Source organism: Cuculus canorus, chromosome 2 (assembly GCF_017976375.1).
Source record: "Cuculus canorus isolate bCucCan1 chromosome 2, bCucCan1.pri, whole genome shotgun sequence".
Taxonomy (NCBI): Eukaryota; Metazoa; Chordata; class Aves; order Cuculiformes; family Cuculidae; genus Cuculus; species Cuculus canorus.
Window position 1 is genome coordinate 95,667,174 of NC_071402.1, and position 16,054 is coordinate 95,683,227.

Genomic DNA, 16,054 nt, shown 5'->3' on the forward strand with positions numbered 1-16,054 from the left:
GACAGTTAAAAATTAACCCATAGCAAAGTATTCCTATAAACAGAAAGCCTACAAGTAGGTGGATCGGATTCAAAGGCAGTGTGAAATCTGAGGTACTTCCCAAGACTGAAGAGCATGTGACTTTAGTTTAACTTTAAAACTTGATTATACTAACTGTATAGATAAGCCAGACTAAATTCAGTCTTACCCAGCTGAACATGTAGTTCAACTCCAACCCAGATTCCAGCTGAAAAATCCACTGTTCCAACGTATCTCACCGTGCCCATCTTATTACTTCCAACACAGACTTGTTCGCCCACTGCCACCCAGCTAGGCAAGTCATGGGCTTGATCCGCAGAAGCACCTTCATCACAATCAGAACCATCCAAGTGGTCCTTCCCAATAAAATCATCTATGGAAGCGTCAGGATAAGTCTTACAGTCTGAAGTCTCTTTTACCAGTACAGAACAGAAGGGGCTTTCCACAACATCTGCAAGCCGGCCACCTGCGACTGCTGCTGCAGAGCCCAGCTGGCCCACACAGGTGCTCTGCTCCTTGTCAGTGCCTTGGGTTAACTCTGAGGTGCCCACTCCATTAGAGGACACAAGGGAACACGAGTGCAGAGCTGTTGAATGATCAAAGTCCTTTCCATCTTCAACACCCATGAACTCTGTAAAGGAGTGGTCTTCCAGAATGTCTGTTGTGTGCTCAACCGTTGCTTCGCGTGCTGAAAATTCAATTGTATGACAGCTACTTTTGCCATCCGAGGAACTAAAAGCTGAAAATGATCCATCTCGGGGTAACTGCTGAGAGTCTCTATCCATGGCATTGAGGGACAGTGGTATTCGTTCCGTTAAGGCACTGCTTTCTTTCAGTGGTAACACCAGTAACTTCTCTTTTGCTAACTCCTTTTCTGACTCTCGACATTCCTTGTTCGAAGTTGATCTTGAATCATGTGCAAGAGATGATCCTGAGGGATCATTAGAGTCCAGTTCCTTCGTGTGACTGGCTAGCTGGTCTGTGCTATCACTACAGGGAACAAGCATGTCAGACAGAGTAGCGTTAGAGGCACTGTGGGAAAAGTAGCCACTAGTAATACTGCTAGTGGTGGGGCTGCGGGATACCTCTTTCTCAAGAACACGTGAACTCATGAAGTCTGACTTAGAAGAAAACCATTCCCTGTTCTCCAGGCTAGCATTGTAAACACTGAAGTCAGCAAACTCCTCCGGTACATAAGGCCGGAAATTTTGAAAACTTTGTGGACTTATCAGCTTCTTATTAATGGCCTCCAACTCACTGTCCTCCTCCTCGGAGTCCTGCAAAGGAATAAAGTGTTGCGTAGGATTAGGAACCTACCACTGTAAGGTTTTCAAAATAAACTAATCTTCCTTGATTTTCCCCTTTTTGAATGTGGAGAAATAAATACCTTTAATATTCTTTAACTGAAGAATGGAAAACACCTCTGAAAAGAGCTGCTGGGAACATACCCTGAGTATACTGAGCTATTCAATTTTTAGAAAAATAAAGACAAATTCTTGGTTCAGAAAACAAAGCAAGAAAGTTTGGCATAAGGAAAGCTCATAACATCAAAAAGTTGCGTGTACACATTTTCCTCATACTGAGTTTTTTAAAGCCACACTTCATAACCTTTTTTTCCCCATGATTCAGATAAATTAAACCTACTGAAGGTATTCTACAGAGTTAATTGACCACCTAACAAGATAAACATAAATATGAATGGAAGAGGCCTTACAGGGTCTGCACTGCAATACTGATTAATAAAAACTATCCTGCACAATGAGATTCTCTCTTAAACTGATACCAGCGTGGCTAAATAATTTTGCTTACCCCTAGCTATCACACATCAACACATTCATGATGTTTGAAAATAAAGGCAAAAGGATCATACATCACGGTGAACCTTCAAGGAAGCATGTGTATGCATATATGTACATATTTAGATGGAAATACGTGACACTAAACAAGCTGGCAGAATTTGGAGGTACCTCCATGATTTCCCTTTAATAACAAGTGGTGACGCACTGTGATCAGCCCACAAATGTGGCTCTCACAGGGACCATCTGAAGCTGAGGACTTTGGTTTGTCAGGATGCATCTGAGAAAAGCCCAGCAACATAGCTGGACTCCTCCCTCAACATAAAATACTGTATAAATATATGTATTTATACATATGTATGCACATATAAACACATGTATAGATATACACATACATACATGCGTACACACACATATTAAAAATTATTAGTTTACAGCAAATTCCTACTAGAAATAATAATATTTTCACAATAAGAAAACTGCAGAAGTGCTTAATGTTTAGAAGAACACAAGAACCTATTACTTCTCAATTCCTTTATCTGCATCATGAATTACAACTACTGGCAGATCCAGTAACTGTCAGATCCTGTGTGATGCCTAAAGCATTTCGATGCTTTCAGACATCCGCCATGAATCACTGATGAAAAAGGAAAAGCATAATACTTGACCAAATGACCCAATGCATTGAGAACTAATATCACATTTAAGAAACAGATCCTCTTGAAAATATTTCCTGTACTTCATAATAACCAAGACTGCTCAAATACCTTCATACAACAAATAACTACAAAGTTTCAAACACATAGACAGCAAAACAGGTCTGTTCAGTTTACACATCAGAATAATCACAGAATTGCTTAGGTTGGAAGGCACCTCTTGGGTCATTTTGTCCAACCCCCTCTGCTCAAGCAGGGTCAGCCAGAGCAGATTAGCCAGGACCACAACTAGTTGGTTCAGTTTTGAGATCTCCAAGGATGAAGACTCTATATTATAACCTCTCCGCACAACCCATTCCAGTGTCTGACCACCCTCACAGTAAAAAAAAAAAAAAGTGTTTTCTTGTGTTCAGATGGAAACTCACACGTCTAATTTGCGTCCACTGCCTCATGCCCTTTCACTGGGCACTAGTGAGAAGTCTGTCTTCTCCTCATTCCCTCCTGCGAGCTATTTTTATGCATTGATAAGGTGCCCCGAGCCTGGTCTCTTACAGGCTGAACAAGTTAGTGACCTTATTGTAGAAGGCAAGTGAGGTTGGAGAAGCGCGATTTCCCATATGTAAATCCATGCTGTCTACTCCATTCACCTTCTTGTCCTTCAGCGGTTTGGAAATGCTTTCTAGAAGGATTTTCTCAATCACCTTCCCAGACACATAAGTGAGACTGAACAATTTGCAATCTGCTGAACCTTTCTTCTTTGTCTTTGAAGACAAGAGGAATATTTGCTCTATTCCAGTTTTCAGGCACCTCTCCCAATTGCTATGACATTGAAAGATAATTGAGAGTGACCTTACAATAACAGCAGCCAGCTCCCTCAGCACTCGTGGGTGTGTTTACTTAAACAAACATGCAGTTTGTTTAAGTGCTCCCCAACCTCATGGTCCTCTAGCAAGGGTAAGTCTTCTTTGTTCTTGGGTCTCAGGGGCTTGGGATTCCTGAAGGCTAGCTTTACAGGAAAGGGCAGAAGTAAAGAAGGCATCGAGTATGTCGGTCTTCTCCAAACCCCTTGTGACCACTTCCCCTGCTCCATTCAGCAATGCAGTTAACTAAAATATCCTAGTATCTATACACTAGGAAACACATGCTTACGTGACAAGATCTTTTGCCTAACCTGAAGGCAGTTGTAGATTTCCCCCCCTCACCCCAGTTTGTGTTTGATTTTTTAAAAAGAGAACTATAAGGACGTTCTAAATCACTTCACTTTTCTTTTATCCTGCATTTTTTTAAGTGATCACTACGTGCTATGGTCCTTGTTTATAAACAAGGCCTCATTTTCATTCCTATCATGTTCAAGCTCATAGCAGATATAATTCAGCCTTATTACGCATGCAGAATGACATCTTAGGCTGAAACAAGATTTCAAACCATATTAAATTTTTGTTGGCAGAGCAATCAGTATCCAAAGAAGATGCCTCCACTTGTCTAAGTGTATCTGACAAATCCAACCAGATTTCAGGTTATTAATATTTGCTCAAGTAAAGGCTTGGCATCCTCTGCTTAGTAGTTTTTACAGCTCTGCTTCAGAGTTGTTTCTCACAGAGATTTTGGATGAAGGCTGTATTTTGCAATTATTTCTCTGCAGAGGATTAATAGCGTTATGAAATGTCACATAAGACTACTGAAAATTTTATATATACATACACTATCGAAAATCTTGTTCTTTACATCCGAAATCTACAGATAGTCCCTTTAAAAATAAAGGGCAAAATTCATATCTGCTTTGAGACTATGAATACCCTTCCAAGCATTACAGCATTATGCAGAGCATCTTTTTTTGCACATCGGAGTCTACCTGTTGCTAGTGTCTGAGAGACCTTCTCTCAATTATTCAGCTTGTAATAAGTAACCCTTATTACTTACGCAAAAGAAAGTTTTGCTCTATGCAGAACCTTGTAGTTTGTTGTTTTAAAATACTACAGGCTCTCGTGTTTATCAAATACACTGGGTTTAAGATATCACATGAACTCCAAATTGATAAGCTTTTCACAAAGGAAATATTTTTAGTCGACAATAGCTAAACGTGCACTTGAAACTAAACAGAGTTCTTGAAACAGAGTTCTTTGTCTTTCCTTCAAAGCCTGCAAGATTCCTTACTTAACTGAAAAAAAGTTGTAGTTCACACAGGGTCCCCATTCAGAATCAGACTGGAGAAGAGGTGCTGTGACTGAGAAACAGCTCTACAGACACACAGACACTGGTGACTTGATTAGGAAAAGTCACACAAGGTAACCACACTGCCAGTTGGAATGTCGTTTCATGGTTATGTGTCATCGCAAATACAAAAGCTCAGGTACAGAGAAGCAGTCTTATTACTAGAACATGGGTTGTGAGGAATGCTGCACATAGGCAACAAGGCATCGCTATGTCACAGACAAAAGGTACCCCTTGTGAGCACAAGAAGTATTCCCTTTCAAAGCTCCTCTTGAGCTTCCCGACTGGGAAATTCCAGAAACAGAACAATTTCTGGGTTCTTTAAATTCCTGTGGATGTAAGATGTGGAGAAAAAAAAGAAAGAAACCACCTTGTATTGCTCAGGCTGTTGGTAGAAATAAAGACAAAATCCTTGAATCCTTGAAGTAAAGAAACTTCAGTGACTTCCCCAGAAAGTAACAGAAGACTACAATGAAAAGCAGATTTAAGAACTGATAACAGTAAGAATATTCCAGTAAGAACTAAGGAGACAAGACCGCACCAAGATTTAGCAATAACAGAAGCAAAGTAAGCAAAAACGCAGAGCAGCTTCCCTACACCTGCTTTGTAACAAATATACGGTGTAGTTAAAAGTTCAAGTATCCAAATTTTCAAATCCCTACGTTGCACCTCTCAAGGTGTATATATAAATAATACCTCAAAGATGCTACTTCCCATTTTACTAATTTAAAAATCAGCAAATAATTACTCAGTGGTTGCACCACTGGTGCCTCAATTTTCATTTCCCGCTAGGAGGATTTGCTCTTAGCCAAACCCCTGTAGATGTGTTAATTACAGGAAGTATTCAAATACACTTAATATGAAAACATTTCATCTGACTGTAACACATTCCACTGTACTCACATATTATATAGAACATGCCTTTACGGCATGCTGTTTTGAAATAGTTGCAATACTAAACACACGTGGAAGCACTGTCTGAAATCGTAGTTTGAGTGCTCAATCTCAGGCCAGTGGAATAAAAAAATCGCGGTTTCAGTACAGGATGGGGGATGATGTGACTGAGAGCAGCCTCGTGGAGAAGTACTTGGGGGTGCTGATTGATGAGAAGCTCAACATGAGCCAGCAATGTGCGCTCACAGTCCAGAAGGCCAACCGTATCCTAGGCTGCATCAAAAGAAGCGTGACCAGCAGGTCGAGGGAGGGGATCCTGCCCCTCTATTCCTCTCTTGTGAGATTCCATCTGGAGTATCGTGTCCAGTCCTGGAATCCTCAACATAAGAAGGATATGGAGCTGCTGAAACGGGTCCAGAGGAGGGCTACAAGGATGATCAGAGGGCTGGAGCACCTCCCATACAAGGACAGGCTGAGAGTTGGGCTTGTTCATCCTGGAGAAAAGAAGGCTCAGAGGAGACCTTATAGTGACCTTCCACTACCTGAAGGGGCCTACAAGAAAGCTGGGGAGGGACCTTTTACAAAGGCTTGTGGTGATAGGACTAGGTGGAATGGGTATAAACTGGAGAGGCGCAGATTTAGACAAGACATAAGGAGGAACTTCTTCATAATGAGAGTCGTGAGGCACTGGCATGGGTTGCCCAGGGAAGTTGTGGATGCCCCATCCCTGGAGGTGTTCAAGGCCAGGTTGGATGGGGTCTTGGGCAGCCTGATCTAGTGGGATATGCCTATCGCAGGGGGATTGGAACTGGATGATGTTTAAGGGCTCTACCAACCCAAATTATTCTGATTCTATGATTTTTTTGTTGACTTTTTTCATTGTTTTTCAACAGATGTGTTTTGAATATTCAGAAAAGTTAAGGACAGATCCCAGAGAAACATGAGAAAAAAGCTAAAAATCACTCTCATGTCTCCTTAGACACAGAATATTAATCTAGTTAAAATTACTGCCTTCCTGTATGATTAGTTGCTTTATTTCTATGGCATTTTTCACATGCTGCAAGCATCACACACAAGCAACATCAATCATATAGTGATTAATTACAAGTATGACGCTCTGTACATTGGAGGAATCATTTACAAAATAATAATGTGAAAATTCCACTATGAATCAGGAGAGAGAAGCAGACAGCTGAAGTTGCATGTGGAGCCATGATGCTGCCCTAGTGTAATCTCTGAACTCATTCTGAGAGCACTATTCATCCAAATGTGACACAAGACTCCAGCCTTGTTAAAACAGACTCATTTCAGCTCTGAAAAATGCAGGGTAGCCTGGAAAGCCTACACCTTACAAAGGCTTCCTTCCCAAAGTGATGAAACACCTCAGAAGCTATCGTTTTGGTAAACCTGACACCATAAGCTGGCAGGGCTATGCAAAGCAGCTGTCTCAGCCTCCTCTCCACTAGTGGTTGCTAGTTCTTGTCTGCCTCTCTGGCACTCACTTAAGTGTCAATAAGGTGATCAGACAGGGGAGTAGGTCCAAATGAAGCCTAACTTTATGGTACTGTAGCCACCAGCTCAATGGATCAGTTCCCTTGCTCTAACTTACCATGCAACCAAACAAAAAGCTATGTCGATGCAAGGGAGAAGTCAATGCAAGAGCAGAAGCACGCAGCTGAGAATTGAAAGAACAGCCCTTTCCAGGGCCCCGTTGGCCACAGCAGGTTTACAGTGTTCAGTGAATTAGTTCCATTTTAATTGGAAAAGCCTGGGTGCAGGATGTTGCCCTTTTCCAGCTCTAAAAGCTTCTCCTTAGTTTTGGAAAATAGCACAGGTGAACATCTGGGTTAATTCAGGGCATGAATTATAAAAAATCTTCAAACAAGTCAGTTTCCAAGAGATGTTTTGCAACCCATTAGAAGATTATGTCTTCCAAATACTTCCATGCTATGTGTATCAGTGACTCTGTGTCAGTCAGCATGTCAGCTACCTTATGGAAAAGATGACTGAGAATGAGACAGCTGCTACCCAAAGCCAGCAGTCAAGCTTCAAGTATACACCAGAATGCACAGGATACTTTGGTATAACAACATACAGAACAGCATTAGAAATTCAGAACAGATTTTTTAGAGGTTTGGCTATATGATAGGAATGAAAATAACCGTTGAACAGGAAGAATCCATCACTAGCACTTTATGGTAAAAGAAGCCTGTAATACTTAACAAAAACAATCTGAAGGTAATGGATTTTAAATCTAAAGCTCTGATTAAAGCAAGTATTTACAGCCATGTTCCACAGCCCCAAACCCGAGTCCATCATACAGCCAAAATCATGATGTACCTTTTGTTGAAGCAGCAGTGAGAAAAGGATTTGGCAGGTGAAGAGAAAAATAAAAGCCCTCCACCTCAATTCACTGGCTGAGTTATGATGAAGACAGGATATAGGTTAATTAAGAGCAGCAGTCTGATTTTAGTCATATTACTGCCACATCAGGCACTGAGAAGCTTTTATAGTGTACCCACACCTAAATGCATGGTTACTTACACCAAATGAGATCATTCCATTTACTCTGGGGTATAGTCACAAAATCTGGGTAACATACAAGGTATATTAGAGTGACAACAACATGGTTCACTAAACCACCCTTTACTTGATCATTTGTACCCTGTAGCCTCCCCTCTCCCCTCCAACCCACAGGACAAATCACATAAATAGTAAAAAAAAAGAAATAAATGCAAACAAACAAACAAAAAACAAAAAAACCCAAACCAAACTATATCAAACAAAAGCCCAAAACACAAACACCCAATCAGGTTAGTTCCAACAACAGATTGCATTTATAAGCCAGGCAAGCAACTGTTTGTTATAACCATGAGTTACAACCAACCACAAGTGATTATATGCACATTACACCTTTTTTCTGCTGTGGTAGCATAAGCACCTTAAGCCCATCACCAGGCCTGGTAAGAGAAAGCAGCATAAAACTTACAATCTTTTCCTCATGTATGCTATTGCTTTCTATAGGCACGCTGCTGGCATTGCTTCCTGACGGCACAACACAGCCAGCACAACACACCTGAGACGAAGACATGCTCTGCAAAGGTTAAGACACACAACACATCACACAAACCACAACTCTGACCACAGTACAATTGCGTGCGAGTTAGAAAGGCTTTAAGACACAATGAAGGCAGAACACCCGTCCTGGCCATATACACAAATGAATACAAGTTAATAGGTAGAGAAACTCAGATGCTCCCCCAAACAGAGGTTTAGGCTGAGAAAGAAAGGTCAGAATTGTAACTGCCCTAGAACACTGTTTCACAGAATTACTTTTTATCTTTGTGAAAACACACCAACATCTTGCTGGAGAAAAAAAATGCAGGTTACTGTTATGTTAAAATAGAGCAGAAGTACCCAGTAAGAATACTTACCAGAAAGTGAAAAAAAAAAAATCCCCCAAACTCAGTGTTTCAGGTAAAAAACCAAACACCAATACCTCACCACAGATGAAGAACACCCAGCAGAGTATCACAAAATTATATTGCATCAGATACATGCTGCAAACAATTTGCCAAGTACACAAAATCACTCCATTTCCATTTAAAAAATACAGGTGGGTTTAAAAGATTACCTCTTGACTAAGCAGAGGTCGACTTTCAAGTGGGGTCTTCCTTTTTTGTTCTTCTTTCACTGGCATTAAGGGTTTGAAAAACTTTGGTGTCTGAGGAGGAAATGCTTTAAAAGGGCTGGCAATTAAAGGATGGGAATTCTCTGATACAGCACCTAGGAAAAAAGCAAAAATACTGTATTCTTTATCTACACACCTTGACCACAAATGCATAATTAAAAATAACAGAAGGTTAACCCATGCATTTGGCAAGTTGATGGCTACAGAAACATTGCCAATGTTTCAGCATTCAATCACTGGCCCAAGCATAAGAATATTCCCTCATAGTGCTCTGCACCATGTCCCTCTGAGAAGCCAGGAAACAGAAGGAAAGCAGTGAAAAGCAGTATTTTCTGAGGCTCCAATATTTTGCCTTTTCATCTCAGTCATAAGAACAATGGGAAGTGTCCTTGAAACTGGAACTGATGGCTGTTTTGCTTCTTGTGCCTCACCTGACCTTTGCCCACAACACTGCAATTCTGTCCTGGAACCAAGCCAGCAATCCTGCCTAAACAGAATGATCAAAAAGGAAATTGTAGTCAAGAAAGTGACGAATGAACTCCAAATCTGACTTTATTGTGGCAGTGTCTCTACCTGTACCGCCTGTTCAGGAAGTGGGCATTACAATTCAACGTAAAGAAAATAAGGTACCTGTGACACACTGACACGGGAGAGCAAATATTCAGATAATGTAAAGAACTTCAAAAGGACTTGCTTTAACAAAACAATCTTCATTTTGAAATTAAAAACTAATAGCAGCTCCTTTTTGTTTCCTTTTTTTTTTTAATACTACTGTTTTGATTCACATTTAGCTTGCTCTTCTGCCTTCCCCTCATTTTTTTCAGACACCCCAATTTCTTATCCTTTCCCAGTTTTCTTTGTGCATTTCTCCGTTTCTTTCCTATTTCCAGATAACGTTCAGCTGCTGAAGAAATAAGCTGGATAACACATTTAGTAGGAGAAGAGCACTGAGAATTTAACTTACAGTTTAATGCAGTAATCAAGAAAACTCAAACACTGTCATTACATATATACTTCAAAGACTTACCACTGCCATCTTTGCCTTTGCGAGGTGATTCCCTGGGTAAAGTACCATAGCATGAAACATCTTGATAACTGGAAGAACAGTCAGATATATCTAGGTGACTTTCAGACCAACCCTACGAAAGAAAAAACACATAAATGTGCACGCTTATACTAGCAAACACGGAAAAATTAACAGGTAAACTCAAAGGCAGGGTTTTGTTTTTTAAAAAAACCCATCAGGTTACTGACTTCAAGACAGTTTTGTCTCTCACAGATGGATTATTCAGAAGCAAATTAGCTTTTCAGTTAAGTATATTAAGTTTTGCTATAACCTCCCCCCTCTTAAATATTAGTTTCGACAATTCAAACATGAAGTGCAGAGAATGACAAGGCTTAATTCAAAATATGTAATTAGTGCAGCAGACAGTTAAACAGTTATAAATACTGTTTTCCTATCTTTTTTTCAATTTTCAAATACATCTTACTTTGAAGAGGAAATAAATCCGAGAATGTGCACCATCTGTTTTTCTGAACTTCACATTTGCATACCTTATCATCGTCATCACAGGCAGAAAGATCTAGCCGGCTACAGGACACCTACAAAACACCAGCAGGTAGAATGACAAAATGCCTATGTGTATTTATAAAATACAATGCTTTGAGGATATAGTGTGATCATTTAGTCCTAAAAACTCTGTATTATCTCTTTTCAGGTAAGACTATTTATTAGCACAGCTACATTTGATCTGTTTGAGTAGACGATAGGAGAACGCATAAAATGCACAAAAATATCCCTTACATTAAGAAAAAAAGTTAAAGAGACTTTGAAGCAAAAGTAACCTGAATCAGGGTAGTCATCATTCTAAACTACCTGCAAAAAAAACTTCTAAACGAAGAGTTGAGATCAACCCTCCCGCTTCCCTGTCAACATTTTCATCTCTTAGGATGGATAGTTGTGGGGAGGGGTTTCTATTTAAATGACCGATTCATTTTCATTCATGATAACTTTTCTACAGGTTTGTTAGTCCTACCTCAGAAGAATTATTATGATATCACATTGCACAAGCATTTCATTAGCACACAGACACCACCTCCCTGCCCTATTAGTACTAGTTTAGCAGAGTGCAAAGGAGGCTTACATTGTGGACATTTGGAGTGCTGATGCTCCTGCGGATATTTCTTGATTTGGTGGAGAGTGCTTCCTTGACTGTTACTGCCTGCGTAAAAAAACCAATTACACTAAAAAAGTGCTTGTATCAAAGACAGACAATGCCATGGTCTCCTCAAGAGAAGTGATCAAGCAGGACAGAGATTTTTTTCAGTGTAGCTAACAACAGCAAACAGGGCTTACATTTACGAATCTTAAGTTGCACACACAAGCACCAAACCTTGTTTCTGAAATTCATTCTTCGGCCTTTGCCTGTTCAGGTTCTGAGTACTACATCATTGCCAGATACACTTACTAGCCCACCACTGTTGGAATTCTGTATTTCACCGAACTTAGTTGTATATTTATCCATCCAACATTCTCTAAAAAAAGCCAAGCTAAAAACCAAGCAACATTTAATATTTTAAAAAGATCGATCATCTCTAATTTCCATAATCCAGTTAAAAAGGTGCAAGAAATGCCTTTTCCTTGCCTGCCTTAGTCGTTCAAGGCTCAAAATGTTCTCCACTTGCAGCACACCACGTGTGTATTTTTCAATGTATGTTTCGCCATCAGACGTGCCCTCATTCTCACTCCTTGCGGCCATAAGTGCTAAGGTCTCACGATCCTCAATTTCTTCTGTAGCCTAAATTACAAGTTACATTATTGAAGTTTTAGAAGTTAAAGCCTATTGGTTTTAATACATTGATTCACTTATTTAGACCCATCTTAATTAAAAAATTAATTTGGATCAATAGTCCTTAATTTAATCAGTAATCCTAATTATAATCAATGATCCAGGACTTCCGAACACAGATCTAAATGATACTGAACTAAGAAGAGGTTATGCTTAGGAGAAGTTTTGCACATTTATTGTGGTCAATGTACTTCTAGGAATAATGCCTGAATATAATCTGAAATTGCACATGGTAAGGATTAACTAGTGACAGCTTCCTAGGCAAGTAAATGCAACTACCTTCCCAAATCTTAAGATATTCTGTGTGATTTTTTTTAAGTACTACTGCACAAAAGTGACAATTACATGGTGACAAGACTATTTATGCTATTGTTCACCCAGTTTGTTTATCTTTAAAATAAATTTTATAGTACACATATGATTTTTACTTTTTCTATAAGAACCAATTTATATACCTGCAAACTCATTTTCTCAGCTATTCTGTTTTCACTGACCCAAACATCTTTCTGAGTACCCTCTATATTCTCTCTATAGACACTATTATGACTTCAAAAATAGCTCTACTACAGGAACTCAGTTAAACATAGTAGAAAAGAAAACAAAATCCCCACAGTTTTCAACTGTTTAAACATAAACACGATCTCAGCCCTAAACTTCAGGATATACACTTTGACAAGCTGCCTTCTATTAGCAAAGCACATTTACTTCCCAATCAGTATCATCCACTGCAGAGGTCATTCTGTTCCTTTCAGTCAATTTACCAGAGATACATAGTAGAATTTACCTTTGGTATATTGGATACTATTTCATAGGTTACTCCACAGGCATAATATATATTTTTCAAGGATATTCTCCTTTTCAGGCTCTGGGTAAAACTCTAGAAACAAAGTAATTCTCAATTATTGATTTGACAATGATTATTTGTAACACTCTAAGAAACGTAAGTTCACAATGCAAAAATTTATTTTACCACATAAGCACATTTTTTAGGGCCATAATTTACTAAAGTTCTTTTTTAGCATGAATGATTCTTTCAGTATTCTTTGCAGCCCTGTGCTCAATACACAAGGCTACTAAGTACCATCAGTAATGTTTTCCTATTTTGCACTGATGCTCTATACTCATGTCGTAACTCATAACTGAGAAACTGTGGCTGTAAGAAGTCTCCAAAGTACAGATACGAACACTTTTCATTTTGTCAGCCACCTGGTAAACAGGCAGAAAACTCCTTTTCCAGCAGGAAACCATAACTCTGTTTTCTAGCCATAACAGAAATAGTAACTGGAGTTTTCACTGCTATACACACAAGCTTAGCATGTTTCATTGCCAGTTTAGCTAGCCTTTATAATACTAACCATAAACTTAACTGTCATCTAATATGGGATTTTAGATAAACGAAACTAGCAAAGGGTAATATGCCAAGTGCAAAAAGCATGGATTTCAGGGGCTTAGCAAGGTGTTTAGTAATAAAGCAGCTGTTTTGTGCTCCTCCTCCCCCCACTGAACTGCAAAATCTGAGGCATTCTGAAATATGCTTTTGGTTTCAATCATCTGGGAAACAGAAATGAATACAATTTCAGAGAGCATCGCATTGTCTAAACCCATGAAGCAGCAAAGCAAGGGGAACAGCTACCACTCTTGTGGCCAAAGAAAACACTTTATCCAAAATCATCATAATAAAGGAGGTAGAGACAACACACACATTTGGGTAGTGGTGGGAAACAAGTCTAGTTTAATTAACAGAGAAAGTAGCAAAGAGAAGAAAAAAGATCTGTTGTGTTTACAGTGAACAACTGAAGGCCCCAAAGATGCTTTCATGAATAGAGTGGATACAGCGACCCTCTATTAGATAAGCTACTGCAAGCTTCTCTGAATCAAAGAACATTTCACATGTATAGACAAGAAAGTAAACAACTTCTTAGCATCGGTACACTCTGAACCAAATCAGGTTGAAAAATGGACAGTTCAGAGGAATATACCAGAGATGCACAGCTTCAGCGCAACCTATTATCATTACCATTATTTTGAATTTGTCTTTCATAAGACTTGGAGAGACCAAACTTACAGAAAATAAGGCAATAAGCTAAGAAAACACATTAATAAAATTAAGGATATCAAACAAAATTAATAATAAAATAATAATATAGAAACTTATTACCTGCTTGTTATAAATATTGGCTGCAATCCTTTTGCGTAATACCAGTTCCATTGCAGCAGGATGGCTAAGCTGCACAGTAGTCTTCACTATTAAGTAAATTCTCTCATTTTGAGGAGTTACTCTGTTCAGGTGCACTGAATCATGAACAGAAGAGTCCCAAGCAGCAGTGGCTGAAACCTGTGCAGACAAATGAGATGGCAGAAGGAAAGAGAAAGCAAAAAAATCAATTACTCTAGCAACAAGTATAATTTGCGATGATATAACATGAAGTAAAACAATTCCTTAATGAAAGAAAAATAAGCATCACTGAAGAAAAGTGGGGTCAAACCACCTTTTCATGGAAAGGAATTTATCAGAAGAAGCATAAAAGAAGTCTTAAGATATTAGGGAACAAAATTGTGAGCACAATCCCTGAACTGTGCAAACCCTGCCCCAAAAAGTTTTAACACAGCTGGAGACAGAAAGGAAAGCAGAAGCAAGACTTGAGGAAGGAATAAAAATCCTATTGCAACTGGATTAAAAGTTTATTAAATTCAATGCCAAATTTTCCACCTGTGTTGGATTACATTATAATGGCCTATACAAGATAAACATGCTCTCATCCAGCAGAACATCTTTTTAATTCCCCCTGCTTCATTCCCAACTTCAGCATCCCATTTATTCTGAAAATGGTCTCTTAAGCAATGGCTTGTCACAGAAGGCAGAAGAAATGATTTAAGAGATTCCAAAATGGATTCAGAATCATGAATTTGCAAAAATTCCCAAACTATATATTTTAAAAAGTAAACAAGTACTACAAAGAAAAATGTTTTATTTAAATATTAAGCTTTGCCTACTGTGCACAATAAGTGAAGTAGTTTTCTATGAAGAATCAAGAGGAATGATGAAAGGGTGAGGAAAAGAAGAAAAAGGGATTTTGAGTCAGGCAGCGGAATTATTCTGTTTTGCCACAAAGAGCTAAGGCTTGTCACTTCTGAATTAAGGCAGAAAAGCCAGCAAGTCATATCCTTTTAAATTCTAAATAAATAGGGCAGAAAATGAAGGCAGCACTAGATACAGATGGTACTTCTAAGACAAAAAGATAATAATAATAATGATTACTAATAATAATGATTACATTCCAAATAGAAAATAAAACATAAGAAAGTGCTAACATCAACTGAGGTTGTCAAGAAGGAGGCTTGCTAATAATTTACCTCATCATCACTGTGTTTTATGATCGGCAGATAAAAGAACGGACTCCCATGCTCCTTTGGTAGTATTGAGTTAACTCCTGATGCATGGGGACCTATAAGTTGTTCATTGGCACTGAGGTCATCAGCTAATGGAATAAATGTGCAAAGAATGAAATAGTTTTATACCAAAGGATATTAATATATAGAGGCAAAGTTGTACCATAAAGTTGTAATGAGGTCCTACTCATATTTCATAACACATTTAATCCTGATTAATCTTACTACCACGCAATATTTTGAAGATGATTTCAGCATACAAAAGAAGGGAAGAAAAGCAGGCTAAGAATCAGTCTGGATACATTCTCACATAACCTAAACGCAATTCGAAACTATTTCTATGTATTCATGACATTAACTTACCCAGCCAGAAAATTTCTGATTTATCCACCTGTCAGCCTAACCAGCTCATCTCTTAGTTAAATCACTTTTGATGTATCAGGAATCTTTAAATTCAGAATAGCAGCTCTGGCTACATTAAGCTTCTAGCTAAACAATAAAAAAGTTGCACAACCATCCATTAATGTGTTTAAATATCCTATTTGGTCT

General features: G+C 38.8%; 1 protein-coding gene across 4 annotated transcripts in view; it reads right to left on the reverse strand.

Annotated features, from left to right (window-relative positions):
- Positions 1–16,054, reverse strand: part of KIF13A (kinesin family member 13A) — a 117,195-nt gene that overhangs the window by 3,376 nt on the left and 97,765 nt on the right. For 3 of the 4 annotated variants that reach the window (XM_054058090.1, XM_054058089.1, XM_054058091.1), the window contains 9 exons: positions 15,470–15,594; positions 14,274–14,450; positions 12,900–12,992; positions 11,912–12,064; positions 11,411–11,488; positions 10,821–10,868; positions 10,294–10,405; positions 9,210–9,361; positions 188–1,295 (listed from right to left, as the gene is read on the reverse strand). In XM_054058090.1, the coding sequence (XP_053914065.1) occupies positions 188–1,295; positions 9,210–9,361; positions 10,294–10,405; positions 10,821–10,868; positions 11,411–11,488; positions 11,912–12,064; positions 12,900–12,992; positions 14,274–14,450; positions 15,470–15,594 (2,046 nt within the window). Of the gene's footprint in view, positions 1–187; positions 1,296–8,564; positions 8,670–9,209; positions 9,362–10,293; positions 10,406–10,820; positions 10,869–11,410; positions 11,489–11,911; positions 12,065–12,899; positions 12,993–14,273; positions 14,451–15,469; positions 15,595–16,054 lie in introns of all 4 variants that reach the window. The other variant, XM_054058092.1, reaches the window with a different exon arrangement.